The sequence below is a fragment of the Azolla caroliniana genome, unplaced genomic scaffold, assembly GCF_043228905.1.
Source record: "Azolla caroliniana isolate FFs.n. ecotype wild unplaced genomic scaffold, voAzoCaro1.0.p SCAF_18, whole genome shotgun sequence".
NCBI lineage: Eukaryota > Viridiplantae > Streptophyta > Polypodiopsida > Salviniales > Salviniaceae > Azolla > Azolla caroliniana.
In genome coordinates, this window is record NW_028230453.1 from 4,504,146 (window position 1) to 4,522,725 (window position 18,580).

The following is an 18,580-nucleotide window of genomic DNA, read 5'->3' on the forward strand; positions in this document are numbered from 1 at the left end:
AATGTTGTCCTACTAATAATGTGCTTGCATCATTCCATGGGCACCTAAGAATGGTTCTAAATTGATAAAGGGAATGTTGCAAGTTATTCAACAACTAGAAAAAAGAAGGCCACGTGTTATGAATATTGCTTGAGGTATTGTTTGGGAAAACCAAGTTCTAACCAATTGGGAATAATCGGGATAACCCTAACATTGGCACTCACATGGGATACATATGAGGTTATGTTGGGAGACCTAACAAGGAACATTGGTCTAGAGTTTCCCGTGTTGTCCAAATTTTCATGGAGATTTATGCAAATTTCTAATACCGACCTAGGGAAACAAATCAAGGTGTTGAGGTTGAAGTTTCCTAACATGTTCATGGCAAATCAAGTTTAAATAATTGTCATAAGGTTAAGAGAACCTAGCCCATGGTGAGAATTGAACTCAGGTTCTCTTAACCTTATGAGAGTTATTTGATGGGATGATGTAAACCACCAATTCAAGAAGAGAGAGATTCCTAAAGAGCAAATAGGAGAAAATTAAAGAAACCTACAAACAATATTCTTTAATGAATACACTATACAAGAGATGGGGTTTGGTTTATACACGGTGTAACGTGACATTCTTTGGAAGTACACTCAAAGTTAGGAACAATCTCGTAATGAATGAGAGAATGGAGAGTGGGTGTATTTATTCACACATTTACAAGGTTACATGTATCTAATTTAATAAATGCAAATGCAACTCCTATTCACAAAGTCAATGGTAAGCGTTAACACACATGTGCCCCAAGGGGCTTTAGATCTAAAATGCCCCAATCAATCTAGAAAAGGAGCATGGGTAGAGTTTGAACCAAAACGAGTCAAAGTTAAAAGATTAACCGTAGCATATCCGCTACAAATCGAACATGTCGATTCTTCAAATGATCTATGTCATCGAGACTACCTATTCCATAGCCTTGACGAATAATGTTGACTTGTGAACCCACAAATGTCTTCAGATCGGTAAATGTTGTGAAAGCCTACAAAGATACAAACCCAATATATATTAAATGGTCACAATAATTTTCAAGCAAAAGAACTCCAAATAATCCCAAGAAGAAGCGGGTAGAATTTAGTTCAAATAAATAGATCGAGACAAAACGATAAGTCCAAGTGAAAGATATTGATGCTTGTGGAGCTATGTGATATATTGATTGTGTGAATAAGGGGGTCATATCAAGGCCGAAACTTGAAGCAAAGACCAAAACAAGAGAAAGTGAGGTAATTTCAAGCCCAAAACATCACAACAAAATAGAACAAAACACGAAGGAAGAGAGGGACAACACACAAGTAGACCAATGGGCACCAACAAATATTATATATTGGCATCAAAAGTGGGATTAGCATTTAAGTCGAAAAGGGTAAGATCTATAGATTGTTTATGAAAATATTGCAACTAAAGCGATTCACATAGGTAGAAACACAATTACATACCTATTCCACAATGATGTAAAGGCCAATACTTTGTCGACATGGTCTTAGTTGGTAATGGGCAACTTTATATTTAAAAGATTGAATAATGAACGAGGAAGCTCGGAGGTCCAGTCGAAGTAGGTACACATTGCATCGAAATGGTCTCTAATTTCAATCTAGCAAATTTCATCAACTATTTCGACTAATATATCTCCAATTTACAAGAAAATCGTTTTCTATATGCAAAAACACTCTCGTCCGCTCTCTATTGCTTCTTGCCTCCTTCCCAAGTGCTTTTTCTTTGCTAAACTTCCCTTTCCAAAAGAGAAGAAATCGGATAATCGATACAACTAGTTTTTCGCCCTCCTTTTTCAAAGAATTTCCTAATCTTCTTGATCTAGCATCATGTTTTTATTTCTCTACTTTTATTCGAGGACCTTAAACTATGAACATATATATAAAACTTCTGATCGAACCCCACATACATAGACCCACCCACCCACACACACACACACACGTAGAGACAAAACTTCGTCGAGTCCGATTCAATGAGAGAATTGCCCCCCCACAGATATATGTATAGATAGATATATATAGAGATAGATAGATAGATAGATAGATAGATAAGGGCAGGAGTGTTGGATGGAAGACACAAAAGGTGGAGGAAAGGAGCCGTTACACTCTTTGTCCGGACAAATGTGAACACGGCAAATTTGAATTGTGGTCGAACGTTCGATCTCTCTCTCTCTCTCTCTCTCGCACACACGCAGAGAGAGAGAGAGAGAGAGAGAGAGAGAGAGAGAGAGAGAGAGAGAGAAAGTCTCTACAGGATCAGATTAGGTTCTCAAAGCGAAGACACAGCGAAATACAGAAGAGGAACAGTAAGGCACAGAGAAGAAAAAGAGATAGATAGATAAATATATAGAGAGACAGAACGGAAGAAGAAGAAGAAGAAGAAGAAGAAGAAGAAGAAGAAGAAACCCATTAACGAGAAAAGAACAGAGAGCAAAACCCTTCACGAATTATTCGGCATGAAACAAAGTAGTGGATCTACCAGAGGAGCCCCCACATTTGGATGCGTGCAGAAAACAAAGCAACTAGCGTTTCTGCAACGATTTAGGGTTTTCTAACAAAGTTAGGGTTTCTCGACAAATTTAAGATTTTCACAAGGATCTAGGAAGGAATCTCTTTCGATGAAATAGGGTTGGTTGCTTTTTACTATTTCTCCTTTTCATTATCTCACTGAAAATGACCCGGCCAATTGGCAAATCTCCTGCTCGTAACAAATCTGTACAATCTTCAAACCTCCAATTGGATGAGGTCTCGCTAATTGATGTCGGGGCAGAAGATGATAATCTCTTATCAGGAAAAGGAAACTTTGGATCCAGATCTAGACCAGGTACATATTGTTTTAGATTCATATTTATGTTTTTCAGAATGCAAAGGTACAGCTTGTAGAGTAACCATATAGATATCGAAGATCAACGCTGAAATAAAAAGACGAGAAATTTTTGATGGGGTTTTCTCGCTGAGCACATTATTGTGGATTGCACATCGGATGATCACCTTTATCAATTAGAATATCTTGCTCAGCAAGATGATCTTAATTATAGAATACCCACTTGGGAAGATCAAATTTCTTACTAGGAAGATAGTGGATATTTGATGGGTTCTTCCTTCTGGGCACAATTACGTGGGTAAACTGGTTTCTTCTATCCCAGTGCAATGAAATGACCTCTAGAATACACATAGGACAAAAGGGAGTTAGTATGCAGAAAATAAAAGGGTTCTGATGGGTTTCTTATTGCCAAGTGCAATATTATAATTTCTGGACTATTTAAAATGCATAATACTGAGAAAGATTCTAAGAAAAGGTCCATTGAATTTATGAATAAATTTTTAGATTTCAACGATGCAAGAAATCTAATAACTTGTTTGCACGTGAAAGATTATTGCTTCATCCTGAAATATAGGTTTTGGAACCCACATCTTAGTAGATAAATTTTAGGATTAGAAAATAGGCATGTATACCCATACCTTTCCCTATGTCTGAATCCCATTCATCCCCATCCCAATTATAAAATAGAACAAAATACTTCAAATTTAGAGGAATCTGGTGGAAAATTTAGTATGAAACCCTTGTATGTGGCTGGAATTTCACTGTTTAGGTGTATTTTCTGTTCTTTTGGGCATTAAAAATAGGGCATTATGTAATTTACCCAAAATCCACAGTAATTTAGCAGAAAAATTACATATTTTTCAGGAAACCAATGTAATATGTTAGGAATCTGCATATAATTGTCATCCCCTTCCCAAGTTTGAGAATTGTTTATTGACTAGATAAGCGAAGCGGGGTGATTTTCACTATCTTGCATGGGATGATGGGACTTGATTAGAACGTTTTCATTTTTTTTCTATTAGGCTAGTTTCCTTTTAGTTCACGAGACACCTGTTTATTTTACATGGCCCATATGCCCCTTGCATTAGGAAAATATATATCTATGTGGATTTGCTCATGAGAGTGTCTTTACCCTCCATAATTCTTCTAGGAATCGGCTATGGTTCGGTTTGGGCTTAACCAATTTAGCATTTTCCAAATCAAACCGGTTTATAAGATTCCAAACCTGAACCAAATCAGTTAATCCTGAACCGGTTAGGTGCCAGGAGGACAGGTGCCACTCCTATGAGCTTTTGCTGCTATTTATAAATGTAGCACAACTTTGAAAGCATTGTTTTCAGGTTATGTGGATGTTTCTGTATTTAGCCCTATTCCCAATCAGTATACATAAATAACCTAAGTTGGTCTCTCATCCTGAACTTAAGCTCTTTGTTCCCTTGGATACATGCCATTTGATACAAACATTGTGTTTAATAAGTAGGCTCATGGCAGAAAATGAGGTTTTGGGATTGCCTTTTGAATTATACATTCTTGGATATGAAATTGTCTTTTAAGTGGGCAACATGGCACAAGAGATCAAGCGTGATGGTGCATCCTAAAATGTTCTCACATCCTATAGAACCTAAATACCACCCTTGTCTAGCTGTAGAAGGTTCAATCTTCCCTCTTGGATTGTAGGTGCCACTATTTGGATAATATTACATCAACCATCATCCTACTGGATCCAACTGAATCCAAAACGTGACTCCGAAACAAGGGAGTCACTCGGTATCCATTGAAGAAATAGGCCTACATTTGATTTACTATGAAACGTGAACCTCAGATCACAATAACTGTCTAACTAAAACACCTGACCGTGACTCCGTGTAAAAAGAATCTGTGTGCGTATGCTTGTCTGTATGCTAGAGTATCTCATTGAGAAAACCACCTTCCTTTGATGTTCTGTGACTTTTGATATGCTTAATTCTGACAACTGAACAGCTCCATCCCCTTTCAAAACAAGTGGTTCCAAACTTCTGGAATCTATCCAAGAAGACCAACCACAGTGTGGAGCAGTGAATGAAGAGATGCAAGAGGATCTCCCTTCTCTATCATTGCAAGGCCCCACTCCTAGTAAGAAGAAGAAGAAGAAAACTGGCTTCAACCTCAGGAAAAGTTTGGCTTGGAACAATGCCTTTTTTACAGAAGAAGGTAAGTCACTGAATCCATATTCCCTCCCTTCAACATTGTTTTCATGTTGAGTTGCTCAGATTTTGTTATGTATTTTTTGACAGGTGTACTGGATCCTGATGAACTTGCCCTTGTAAACCAAACCTTCAAAAAACCAGTGACTCCAAAACAAGGGAGTCACAAGAAGCCTGCACTGGCATCAAAATTCTTGAATTCCTCTGGGATACCGAAGATGAGTTTTTCTCCAATTCGTGGCCATAAATCAATAGATAGCAAACAAAATGCGTCTTGTGACCACAGTCCTTTGAGCAGATCTGGGACCATATCAAATAGGCCAGAGATGCAAAATGATACTGCAAAAGGTTTTAATCATGTTTCAAAATCTGACCTTTCCTGAAGTATATCAATAATAAGTTTCATCAGGCCAAAACTAACTTTGTAATTAGCAGGGTCCTTTGCAACTAGGAATGGAGCTACCAAATTGCAACAGGATCCTGTTAAAGGAGTATGCATCTCTTCCAAACATTTCAAATTGAATATTACTTACATCAAATACTTCAGTCTTATACGTTTAAGTGAAACAAATACAGGGTAGATCTATGTTTTCAATTCGTGCCGAAGCTAATGAGAAAAAGAAATCACCTTTGAGCAAGCAATACCTTGAGACTAAACTGAAAAACACAAGTGGTTCTCCATCGGCAGGTATTCAATCTTGATCTTTTAAAGTTTTTTCATTAGATTATTACTGTAGTTCCATCTTGCTTTTGTGATGTTGGATTCGCATTCCTCCACATAGTAGGCTTGTTTGGTTTCAAACAGGCAATGAAAACCCAAAGACTAGGCTAGAACAAACCAATATGCAGAGTTTTTCCAACACAATCTCCTCTGCATCAAAAAGGATGAAAGACAGGCTTGGAATGGTCTTATCAGGTTTGTAATTAATTTCCTCATAACGGTGAAATATTGAGTTACCTCATGTGATTGATAAAATGTATGACATCTGTTTTAGGTTTGGGTATGGGGCATTCAAAAGCTGAGACGGCCTTGATGCCCAAAGATGATACAGTGGTGCCTTCACCTAATGCAATGAACCAAGGTTATGCAGAAAATGCCAGGCTGCCGCGATGTTACTCTCAGTTGTCACATGAGAGGTTTGCAAGATCAACAACATCTGATAATCCTACAATGGCCAATGCCCATATGTCTGCAGCATCATATATGGCAAATTTGACGAAAAAATCGATAGACAAAGGCCGAGCTACGTCTCTTGGGGATGGAGTACCTTGCAATGGAGAATCATGTGAGAAGATCACAAGTCAGGCACAACCTACCGCTGAAGCATTCTTTTCTCAGAACCACACTATTGCCGATTCGTGTATCCCACAAACTGATATTGCTAGAGCGAAACCATCTGGTTTACGGATGCCATCACCAAAGTTGGGATTTTTTGACAAGGTATGTATGTCCTCTCTGTCATGTGTAGACAAGTGGTCACGGAGTTCGGATCCACCATCTTAACTATAGACTTTTATAGCACTCTATAGCCTAGAATAGAGTAGTGATAGCTTTCATTTACCACCCAATACTGTTAGCTATAGTTATAAACCCAAGACGTAAGACACATTACACCCATCAACACTAGGCTGATATCCTATACTAGTCATCCACTGAAGTGAATTCTAGGGCTGTAAATCCGTCTTAGTCATGTATATACTACATACGTGATTTCTGAATCCTGAGTCATTGGACACCTTAACTGCCTTGTTAACAAAATTTTCCTTGCAGGCTAAACCATTAAGTGCACCTCAGATTACAAGTAATGCTCTAAACTATGGGAAAAACATGGATTCCAAACGAATGAACGTGTATGGGAGTGGTCCACAACCAGGACGGAGTGCTAGCTGCAGGCTCTTATCTGAGAGTAGCAGTTTAGCTAATCATGCTAAACAGAGCTCTCTGAAGCCTCCTCTGTCGTCGACAATAAAATCAGCCCATCAACATTCAGAGATAGGAGGAAGAATGAAAGGGTCTCATTCAGGTTCTGGAACTCACTCCACAATTGCCTCTAGAATTCCATCTATACTCCATGTAGGATCAACAAATGGGTCATCTTTAGTACCAAGTGGAGTTCCTTCTCAAAGGAATCAACAAGAAAACTTGGCATCTTTGATGAATCATGAGATCTCATCTAATCAAAGCCACAATGGGTTCTCCTCTAACACCACCACCGTAAACAATTGTGCAATAGCCATGGCAAACAAAGCGTCTTGCCACCATAGTAAAGTAGAGGCGAAATGTATCAAAATAGAAGAGAAATGTGTTAGAAAAGCAGAAGAGAAATGTATAATCAAAGCAGAAGAGAAATGTATGAAAGCTGAAGAAGAATGCATCTGCAAAATTGAAGAGAAGTATACCAACGCTGAGGCAAACTGTATCAAAGTTGAGGAAAAATCTATTAGACCCAAAGAGCAGTGTATTATCAAAGCAGAGGAGAAATCTATTAAAACTGAAGAGAAATGCACGTTCAAAGCTGAAAAGAAATATACGCGGCCTGATGAGAAATCTTTTAAACCTGAAGAGAAATGTTTTAAAGCTGAGGAGAAATCTATTAAACCTGATGAGAAATATGTAACGAAAGCTGAAGAGAAATATGTAACGAAATCGGAAGAGAAATGTATGAAAGCAGAGGAGAAATCTATAAAAGCTGAAGAGAAATGTATAATAAGCTCCGGCAATGTGTTGCAGTCGAAGAAGAATGCATTAAATGTACCTCCAGCTGTGAAGAAAGGAGTCACTACACTCACCCTGCCATCAGCAACTATAATTTCCTCTGGCCAAGAGAATGCGATAATGACAACATACAAGTTTCAGGAACAGGAGCTCTCCAAGCCCCTCATGAAATCCGAGAATTCATATGAAATTGATACAGAGGCAAGTGTTTTTTTCTTTGTTTAGTATGATTTTTTTGGAGTTTTCATTGAATGATTAGTGATGGTTCTTTCTTTTTATATTCAGGTGTGGCCTGAAGTGAAAAGTGGTGCTGTTCAACATTCTCCAACCAACAAAGAGCCTCCTAAGCATGGTCCATGGTCTCCGGTTAGTCTGTCTAAATATGCTCGTATCTTTGTGGGAATTCTCATCTATATTGCATTGCACCCTTTACAGTAGAAACCTTTTCTAGCATTTGCGTACCATTAAAAATTTAAAATGCATGAATACAATGGTTTTTCCATGATCAAAATGTATACGTTTCTTTCCTTCTCCATTTGTGTGTAGAAAACAAATTTGAGCCAAGGCATTTGGAATATATATATATATACAGATAGAGAAAGATGGAGTTGATTATTTGTGTACCTGTGGTTTGTCCAGGTTAAACGATATGGGCAGGAGTTAGGCCCATTTGATTGTACCAAGTATACAAACCCTGGGATTGCACCCTGCTGAATATGGTGTTTTTCCATTAAAAGGTAGTGGAAGATCTTGTATTATTTCATTGGGATACCATCCTGCTTATAGTGTTAGAGTGGAAAAGCACACATGTTATTATAGGATGTTTTTTGAGAACCTTTGTAACTGGTTTACATGCTTGCCAACTCATAATCAAAGTTGCACCATGTTGAATATGGTGTTTTTCCATTAAGAGGTAGTGGAAGATCTTGTATTACTTCATTGGAATTTGGGATACCATCCTGCTTATAGTGCTAGAGTTTAAAAGCACACATGTTATTGTATGATGTTTGTTAAGAACCTTTGTAACTGGTTACATTCTTGCCAACTCATAATCAAAGTTGGTTCCACTTCATGTTTCTGGTGTGTGACTCTTGCTTTTCTTCACCTTACATATTGGCTCATCGATGACTTCAACTTTGTAAATAAAAAATAATTTATCTTCTATGAGCTCCATTTTAGATGTTGGTTCATCATCAATCAATGATTTCAGCACTGAAGAGCGGACTGATTCAACATAATTTCTGTCTTCTATATTTCAGGATTTTAAAAGCATGGTGATATTTTGGGAATTTTGTGAAAAGTAATGGCTAAATCCTCTGATAAGAAAAGATCCCAGGGACATTAGTGAATGAAGCTATAAAGCTTACTAATTTTCCAGCATTAAGCTTGCTAAATCTGTTGTGTTGATTCCAGAATATGAAATACCACTGTGGGAACTTGGAATGAAATTAGAAAAGGCGAATGTGAATGAATTACCATTTGGATTGTCAAAGTTGGGATGCTAAACGACAAACTTTCTTGCTTTCTCATATAGGACTTCATTCTATTATAATCCTAAATTAAAACAAGAAAAGCTGTCAAGATTACTTCATTGGGGTACCATCATGCGTATAGTGCACTAGGTTGTTAGTTCTTATTATCCTCGTTTTCTTCTATATCAAGATTTAGTCTCTCATTCCAGCTCATTCCAGTAATATTCTTCAACTGGTTGACCAAATTTACAAATGAATTACAAATTTTCATTTACATACATTAGACATTCTTTTTATTTTGTTTCTTCGGCTGGTAACCAAATTTATATCTTTAACCTTGGTTAAGAGTGTCAAAATGATTAGAGACATCGTGTTATGGTGCCTCTCATCTTTTTTTTTTATTTTATTTTTACAAATGATGTCTTCCATCTTCAAACTACATGTAGATTCCCTTGCAAAAATGTGCATCGTCTAATTGAAATACTTTTTATAGAACAGTTACCTTAATAGACACAATAGACACATTGTGATATATCTCTTTTTCAGACTATGTACATAAAAAGATAGTCACCAAAAGATTCAACTGCAAAAATGTGCTTCAGTTTATTAAAACACTTTTACAGAACTGGACGTGAGAGAACACTTTTACAGTTCAGAGACTGACAGAGCTCGCCACAACAATTACCCACTTTTTACCTTAAACTTTTATAGTAGTAGGTGTTAAATAACTTTTCAAGACAAAACTCTTTTAAGTATGAGAAAACTCATTTATAAAAACAAAAGACCCATGCATTCATTCATTTTTTCTCAATGGATATGAATCACAATAGGGGGTAATTGACATGCTTTTGGATCGCCCATGCAAAAGCTTCTTGTATTCTTCACTACTAGGGAATTCATCTGCAAATCCTTCACACGCCTTCACAATAATTTCATCGACAAAAGTGGTTCTACCAGATTCAGTTACACCCCCATCGACAACTGGATTCAGTTGTCCTTGAATAATGGACTTGTGCCCATTTCCAAAGCAACTTTTGTATATAGTAGATGTTCTTGTTGGGCCAGTTGGACTGGCTTCGATGCTATCTACAGCATATTCCTCTTGATCAATAGTTACATTATAATCTTCTTCCTCATCTGATGCGATGCTCCCAGCTGTAACTGAGCCCTCCACCTGTATCTAGGAGTGAGAAAGCCATATACCATGACTGCCGAAAAAGAAAAACAGACAAATATATGAAAATGGTGAAGCAATATATTTCTGTTTTTTACCTCAGCCTCAAGCTGTTGATCTGTTTCCTGATTCTCTTCCTCACTATCAAACTCAATCATGTCATGTTCTTCATCGCTCTCTGAGGCTCTATTGTCAAGCACAAGCTGCAGAAAATGTTGCTAGTTAATTTCACGATGAACCTATAATATTACACACACAAGTTACCAGAACATCCCTCTGCAGTATATTTTGGGGGTATTCTGATAATCTTTGAAAATGGAAAGACCCAATACATCAGTCATAACACACACACACACACACACACACACACACACACACACACACACACACACACACACAGGTTCAGAACAAATGATTATAATGATTCTAGAACAATGAACCTCTTTTTCAGTTCCTTCGTGTAGACGGGGAGAACTTGAACAAGACCCATATCGGCTACTCCGATGACTACCTGGATACTCATGGATATCCCCCTTGGAGCTCAAACCATCTATACTGTCACCGTAGCTCGTACCCCCAGTATCATTTTGCCAAGCACTGAGGCCGAAGTTGCCGAATTGAAGATTCACCGGTCTTACTTCCAAAGGCTCATAAGAGCACACATTTTCACTTCCACTATCATTAATAGTTGGCTTTTCTCCATTGGGTTGGTTCATGTCAACAGACCAAGTTTTTGCAATTGAACCATCAGTGTTCAATAATGCCATAAGATGACGCGACGATCCACTTCGGTGAATAATCTGAAGCATTCCCTTTGATCCCAAAGAGTTTGCTGCCCTCTGATTCTTGTACTCGTCATCAACCATCTTAACTGTGTTTGAGACTTCATCATAGTATGGTTCTCCTCCCTCTTTCCTTCGCAAGCATGCAAAAATGGTGGCATGTATCGACGCCACACTCTGATCCATATTTGTGTTGTTTACTTTTGGGATTGCGTACTTATCTGCCTTTTTGCATTGATAATCTTGTATTGCTCTGATATTACGAATATACTTCACGTACTTGTTCTTTGCTGGGTCCAAGGTCATGTATTTAGCACGAACAGCAAACCTCTCCAGATGTTTCTCTTCATTTGCGATATAGATCATAAATGGAATAATTGTTGGATGCTTTTTCATTAGTTCAATCTGTGAAAAAATGACTTGGACGGTATAAACAATTGCAGGAATTCACAATCTTATGAAACCCTCGAAGTATAGAGACAATGGGCTAATCCCCAACTTTATTAACTTTTAGTTTTTCTTTTGTGAATATCATTAATAAGATCTTAATTCTTGTTTAAATTCAAGGTAATCTTTAAAAACCCCTGATCATAAAACGATATCCAAATCATTACAAAAGAACTTGAAAATAGCCATTTGACTAACTTGAAACTAAATGATATTGTTTCTTGGTCTCAATTTCACAATGTTCGATTACTGGAAAAGTCTGATGTTACCACTGATAACAATAATAGATACATACCACAAAGTCCAAGCTCAAATGGACACCTTCAACAATAACTGATTCACATTTCTGCTCCCATGAAGAAATCACACGATCAAGACTATCAATAACCATCTCACTCTGAGCCTTATATCCCTCAATGGCCATTGTTTTAGCACTCACGATAGCTTCCCCAGCACTAAAAACAATACCCGATTCATTGATTCGAGATTTCCCTTTAAGATCCAGATCTGCATTCATGGTTGAGGGAGACTCCTTTTCTGGTTGCCATCCATTAGGATTTCCTTTTCCAGACATTTTCTTTGCCAACTTTTTCATCTTTGCTTCCGCGACTGCAACTGGATCGAGATGTTCTCCAGCAGAATATGTGGAAGCATATAATAGAGGATTCTCCCGCTCATCAACAAAGCTCCTCATCATGTGCCGGATAGAATCGGTTGATACAACAGTTGTAATCCCAAGCCTGCTAGCCTAGCATGTGAAGTATATATATGTATAAATATTAGCAGTAATTCTTAGCTATAGCTGAGGCAGAGAGATATTTTATCCATTCACAATGTGAAGATTTTATTATGTATTCTGGAAGCACTTAGCCTATTACCAGCAAAGCTGACAAAGTCGATTTTCCACACCCACTTGTGCCACATAGTAAGATTGTCACAGATGTCCGTTTCTCTCTAATCCTGGCATTCACAAAACAGAATTCCAAAACTCAAGCATATGGTAAAGAGAAAACAATTCGGAGTGTACCTATGATAGTTGATGGCTAAAAGAAAAACTTGAGATATTATTGATCAACATTGGGATAAAAACTGTACAACATAAAGCAACATGTAAAACAACATTATGCACACACATCTACAACTTACATTACTAGAGAGCAATTTCAATATGAAATGACATGGCAAAAAGGAAATGTAGTGTAAAAAATGCTTAAAGGTGCATCTAAAGAAATACCAAATGCTTTTTTAATGGAAGTTATGTCACCTCATGCATTCATATGCAGATTCCAAGTGAATGCTTAAAAGAAATTGAACTCATCATTCTAAATACCAGACAATACGAACAAAACAAAGCTTCCATCATAACTCCTTTAGAGATGCATCATGATTAAACAGCATACAAAAAGGGTTATATGGAATTTCTAAACTTACTTGCAAGCTAATGCAAAGTCAAGCCTCTGGTTAGGACCAAAATAGCGGTATTGAGACATTGCATCACAAACAACATTCATGAAGTAGGCCCTGTTTAGGACAAGAGTACACCGTCGCTTTTTCACATCATAGAGCTTCTTGGTGATTTCCTTCAGTTGGATCTCATTCTCCTCCGCAGTTTTCTTTATCTCTTCAGGTGAATAATCACGAGCATTGTCTATATCTGAATCTGAAAGATGTCGAGAGAAGTAATCTCTCCTTGAGAACTCTCCTTCCTTGAAGTCGGTTAAGGTGGATTCATTCTTATCTTGTACCAATACCTCGAAAACTCGCTTGCTAATCTGATCGGCCACAAATTAAGAAAGAGTGTGTGAATTCGTGTATATACATCAGAAAACATATCAATGCAACCCATTGATCATCTTTGCAATCTAAGCATAAAGAATGTGCGCACATACACATGTGTGAGAAAAAAATCTACATGAAAACCAATTATATCCTATCTTAAAGAGAAACGTATGCAGATTTGACAAAGGAAGTGATCAAATTCCAAATGGGATGTAGTTGTCCTGTTTGATCTAAAAAGACATGCGATTGATGCACATTTAAAGAGGAATATAATCCAGATTAATAGGTGATATTTGATCACGTCCAATCTAAAAAGGAATAAAACAAATGTAAAAATACGATGCATTTGAAAATAGAACATGATCAAATGGTGAGGCTAGATTTGAACGCATTTTCTCTAGAAACAAATGTAAGGATGCTTATATTTTAGCAAGGAGAAGGAGAAGATCTTACCTTGAACGCATGTCTTGTTTTGCAACCAATAAGTTGTAGTGCACTCTGCAGAACAGGGCGAGTATATCTTAAGGACCCAAATGAATTACAGTGATTTCTTCTTCGTCTTCGCATTCCTTCTTCTTCTTGTTTCTCTGATAAACTCTCATCTGATTCCACATCTCGCACAATAATATAAAGCAATTTTGGCCTGTCTGCCATCATCATAGCCGCTCAACGAACTTACCTAAAAATTAACCCATGGTAGAAAGAAATAGAGGAGGTTAAAGAAAAGTCACAAACATGATGGAGCAAGGAGAAGAAAGTTTACAGAGAGAGAGAGAGAGAGACAAATAAAAATATTGCAATTTTATTTTTTTTAACGCCATGAAATAGACCATCAGAATCTCAAAAACCCATCATGGAAAACAGAGGAATGAGACATGTGGGCGATGTGAAGGAGAGGGAGAAACACAGAGGAGAGAAGAAGAAGAAGAAGAAGAAGAACAGAGAAAGAGAAGAAGAGATTGTTTTGCTTACCTTGTAGAGATTGAGAGAGAGGAGGAGGAGGAGGAGGAAGAAGAAGAAGAAGAAGAAGAAAGGAGAAGGAGCAGAAGAAAGGAAGAGATGATGAATTGCTTCTTGTATTGAGAGAAGAGGAGGAAGAGTGAGAGAGGGGTATTGTCATCTGTTGCAGTAGTAGTAGTAGTAGTAGTAGTAGTAAAAATGGTAGCGCCGCCATAGCCAAAGAGCTTAATAGAGAGAGAGAGAGAGAGACCTTGAAGCCCCCCCAGAAGGCTCAAAATTTCTTCTCTCTTCTTTTCTTTCTTCTTTCTTCTTTCTTCTTTCTTCTTCTTCTTCTTCTTCTTCTTCTTCTTCTTTCTTCTGAACTCTTTATTACTTTTCCTTCTATGTATTTTGTTTTAATCTCATACATATTTTTTTTTTTGTCTTTGCTCCTCCTTGACCTTGAGTAAAAAGAAAAGCCTCCTCATTTCATCAGTTGGATCGATCCATCCCGCATTGCTTTGCATTCCATTGGATTTCATGAGTCACGAAGACTGCAAGGCATTGCATCTGATCGATCGATCCCACACATCACTCCGTTGGATTTCATGAGTCAGGAGGATTGCAAGGCATTGCATCTGATCGATCGATCCCACACATCACTCCGTTGGATTTCATGAGTCAGGAGGATTGCATGGCATTGCATCTGATTGATCGATCCCAAACTTCACTCCGTTGGATTTCATGAGTCAGGAGGACTACACGACATTGCATCTAATCGATTGATCCCACACTTCATTCCATTGGATCGTTCGATCAAACACTTTGTCGGGTTTAAACTTAATCGGGATCCCCAACATCAATCAATACCACACATCGTTAAGTTGGATTGATCGATCCCACACTACATTTCGTTCAAGCCATCGATCCAATCCCACATTGCATTTCGTTCGAATAGCCATCGATCAATCCCTCATTGCATTTCGTTTTGAAGAGCCCTCGATCAATCCCGCACTACATTCTTTTCAATCCACCGATCAATCCCACACCGCATTTCATTTGAGCCATTCAATCGACCCCGCACCACATTCCTTTCGGACAATCAATTGAGTTATGTTTCCGTGGGGCTCCAACCTCCTCACTTTGACCTTCTTCTTGCTTCTCTCTCCATGGTGTGAATGTGTCGCGCCAGGCTTTAGTATCCCCACGACCTTGCACCCTTGTCGACTAGGCGGGAATGTGTGCATATTAACTATGCAAATAAAGACCAACACAACTCCAAGATTATGGACCCGAGAGAATGCGTGATTTGATCACAACTCCACAGATGGGAAATCTAAACAATAGTAATGTATATGCATGTGATGCTTAATGGGAACCAAGGTTTAGAGGTAAAGCAATGTTTCATAAGCAAGGCTCATAGAATGAAATAGAGAAAATACACATGACAACATTATACCACCAATTTAGGTATCAAGAGCAACCTTGTACTTTGTCATGCTTCTAGAAATGGGATTAAGAATACCAACAGAATTATACCCCCTTCAAAGAGTATACAACTACATCTTGGTTATAACATAATGCCTTAGAATGAGTTCACGAAGGCTGCATGGGAAGTTAGATGCTTAGCACAGAAAAACACAAAAGTCAAGTTGAATCTAAGATGTCAAGAAACGGCTTTGCAATATGGCATGTTGAAAAATGTCTAAATGTGCATGTAGAGGACAAGATCTATTAGGAAAATGTGACTTCATGGTTTACTCATCCATTTAGAACCCTAAACCCAACATGAAGTTGCATTGATACTTAATATTGGGAAAATTGACAATGGTACCTAGTCAATGCTCAAGCTCATGTCCACACACCCATTTCAAGACAGTAAGATGTGCCATGGCCCATCACATTGACAAAACACACTCGTGCAATTTTAAGATAATCAAATAGGATAGATCATCTGTATTGTGGAATGACTCACACATGAGAGGAATCACACATGTATTTTTGGATTTGCACCAGGTTGTATGGACTTTCAAGAACTCCTTAGAAGGACATGAACAATCTTTGAAGACACTAAGCATTCTCTTTGCTTATTTAATCAACCATCAAACCAAACTCACCAAAGCTCAAAAGAGTGATTTTTGACAAGTTTGGCTATTTTCATTTTAGTGAGTTCGTTTGTACGACAATTTTCAAATCCCGAACCTACATGAGTACGAAAAGTGATGTCCTCACCTCTCTCTCTCTCTAGTACACATTGGTGGTAATTTCTTAGTCTTTATTGTAATTAGTTTACCCTATTGGTAAGTTGTTAAAGGTTCGAAACCCAATTTTCTCACCTCTCTATTACTTCATAGATATTTCTTAATTCACTAGATGCCATTGTGGAATGTAGGGGTTGAACTCATGACCTCTTGGACTCAATTGGGCAACCTTCCCAACCAAACTATATTGATTTGGACCACCTTATTAACACGAGCCCCGTATAGCTTATTTCTCTCTCTCTCTCTCTCATGTTTGTCTATGTGGCATGACAAGGAACTAATGTTTAATGCAACATTTAGGGATTGGATGTCTTCTAGCTATCTCTGAGTAAAAAAAAACTTTGTGCAAACACAATAAACACTCATACACTTTCTATTGTTTTGAGAATCCTAGTTTGAAGCAAGTTACTTAATGTTGACAATTAACAATGTTCATTTTGCAAATGTTCTTACATCCACAATTGGCATCGATATGCAATACCTAAAACCTTAATGAGCAAACCCTTGCTTCCTCCAAGAGCATCCAATAATATGAGGGCTTGTCATTCAATAAAAAAATAGACGATGTGTTTGTGCATCTACAATACACAAGAAAATGCCTTTTATCATTAAATCTTTAATCGCAATTAGAGAGAAATTAGTTGTGGCTTCCAACATGCATAAACTATGGCAATGCATTCATTTTAAAGTCTTGGAGCTAATTAATGAAGCATTAAGGATACACAAAACATTCAAAGCGAACACAAGATAGGGTATTTGGTTACAAGAAAATTCAAAGCTGATGTGCTAGTTTAGTCAAACTTTGAGTATAGTGCAAGAATGAGCAAGCCACAAGATGTATTGGTGACTCTGTGAGTCTACATTTGTATTGTTTCATTCACATTTAATATAGATAGATGGATTCAACTTTTTGAATAGAAGTAAGGCTTAATAATCTATTAATTTATTATATTTTACCAAACTATAATATTTTCTTATATTCTTACATAGATGTTCATGTTATGTCGTGTTGCATGTGCGCATTTTTACCGTTTCCGTTAAAAGCAAAAAGGCTTGTCAATACCGCATTTTATCTGCAAGTTGGTCATGTACCTGCACCATTTGTTTATTTGATAGTTAAGTTGAATAGGTGTGTGAGTGTGTGGGAGTTAGACATGAAAGTTTAATGGAATTAGTAACAATGGATTATATACATCATTTTCTACTTAAGAAATCAAAGCATAGAAGTGGGATGTCTTCAATTAGGATCTCAACATTATAATTAGTTAAAATATACAATTGAACTTTTTGTGATAGCTTGATTTGGTTTAGATCATACTATTGGCCAAACTGAAAAAAACAAACTTGTATCCTATTATTAATAACTTCATACCTAGGTAAGAAACTAGATCTAAAAGCTTAGTAAGTGATTTCTACAATGTGGCATAAACTTTTGTGAATTGTTCACACGAATGTTTTTTGTCCAATTCCATTTCCTCAAAGATAAAGTCACTCGCCCCACAAATTACTCCAGTGATCTTATGTCATATCCACTTTCGTTTTCATCCAATTGGTAGTTACATGTCCCATGAATTTTAAAGACATTGATGCAAAATTGCCTTGGGTAAAAAACTCTTAAGTCGAAAGAACTAGTCAAATGGTCATTGCAATAAAAGCTCAAATTTTGTTCCAATGGAAGTAAGATATTATTTAGAGTTGAGAGAAATCATAGCCCCATGCTTGCAAAAAAATTGGGGCCAATAATGTATACATGTATGGAGACATCACAATGAATCGGGTACAACATTTGCATGATGCAATACATAAAGAGTTCCCACTTTGTGGACCCCATGAAATCACCAATCCCTTGATCACATGAACATATACAATCGTGGCTTGTAGTTTACATTCAAAAAGTTCAGTTACTTTTAGCGTGTCTTACCAATAGAGAGCAGAGATGACAAGTTGCTCACTCTTTTTCAAACTTGTTTACACAAAAATCAATAAAGCTTT

General features: G+C 37.4%; 2 protein-coding genes across 2 annotated transcripts; one reads left to right on the plus strand and one right to left on the minus strand.

The window, feature by feature from the left end:
- The first annotated feature begins 2,190 nt into the window (after nt 1-2,190).
- Nucleotides 2,191-8,812, plus strand: LOC147852168 (uncharacterized). Its single transcript, XM_087334421.1, has 10 exons — nt 2,191-2,835; nt 4,816-5,025; nt 5,109-5,366; nt 5,454-5,509; nt 5,595-5,706; nt 5,824-5,934; nt 6,014-6,459; nt 6,790-7,945; nt 7,994-8,100; nt 8,374-8,812. The coding sequence occupies exons 1-10, from the start codon at nt 2,685-2,687 to the stop codon at nt 8,446-8,448; spliced, it is 2,682 nt and encodes an 893-aa protein (XP_087190547.1). The 5' UTR covers nt 2,191-2,684; the 3' UTR covers nt 8,449-8,812.
- Nucleotides 8,813-9,790: 978 nt separating this feature from the next.
- On the minus strand, nt 9,791-14,084 carry LOC147852169 (P-loop NTPase domain-containing protein LPA1 homolog 2-like). The gene is made up of 7 exons (XM_087334122.1): nt 13,842-14,084; nt 13,041-13,381; nt 12,488-12,569; nt 11,905-12,357; nt 10,821-11,567; nt 10,479-10,583; nt 9,791-10,380 (listed from the first exon to the last, which is right to left on the minus strand). Exons 1-7 carry the CDS (start codon nt 14,046-14,048, stop codon nt 10,000-10,002), a joined length of 2,316 nt encoding a protein of 771 aa, XP_087190248.1. The 5' UTR covers nt 14,049-14,084; the 3' UTR covers nt 9,791-9,999.
- Between the last annotated feature and the right edge of the window lie 4,496 nt (nt 14,085-18,580).

Coding starts and splice junctions, on each gene's coding strand:
- LOC147852168 (XM_087334421.1), top strand. CDS start 2,685: ATGACCCGGCCAATTGGCAAATCTCCTGCTCGTAACAAATCTGTACAA. Junction 5,026..5,108: donor TGCCTTTTTTACAGAAGAAG/GTAAGTCACTGA, acceptor ATTTTTTGACAG/GTGTACTGGATCCTGATGAA. Junction 6,460..6,789: donor AGTTGGGATTTTTTGACAAG/GTATGTATGTCC, acceptor TTTTCCTTGCAG/GCTAAACCATTAAGTGCACC.
- LOC147852169 (XM_087334122.1), bottom strand. CDS start 14,048: ATGATGATGGCAGACAGGCCAAAATTGCTTTATATTATTGTGCGAGAT. Junction 12,570..13,040: donor GACTTTGCATTAGCTTGCAA/GTAAGTTTAGAA, acceptor TGTGAATGCCAG/GATTAGAGAGAAACGGACAT. Junction 11,568..11,904: donor ATTTGAGCTTGGACTTTGTG/GTATGTATCTAT, acceptor ATTTTTTCACAG/ATTGAACTAATGAAAAAGCA.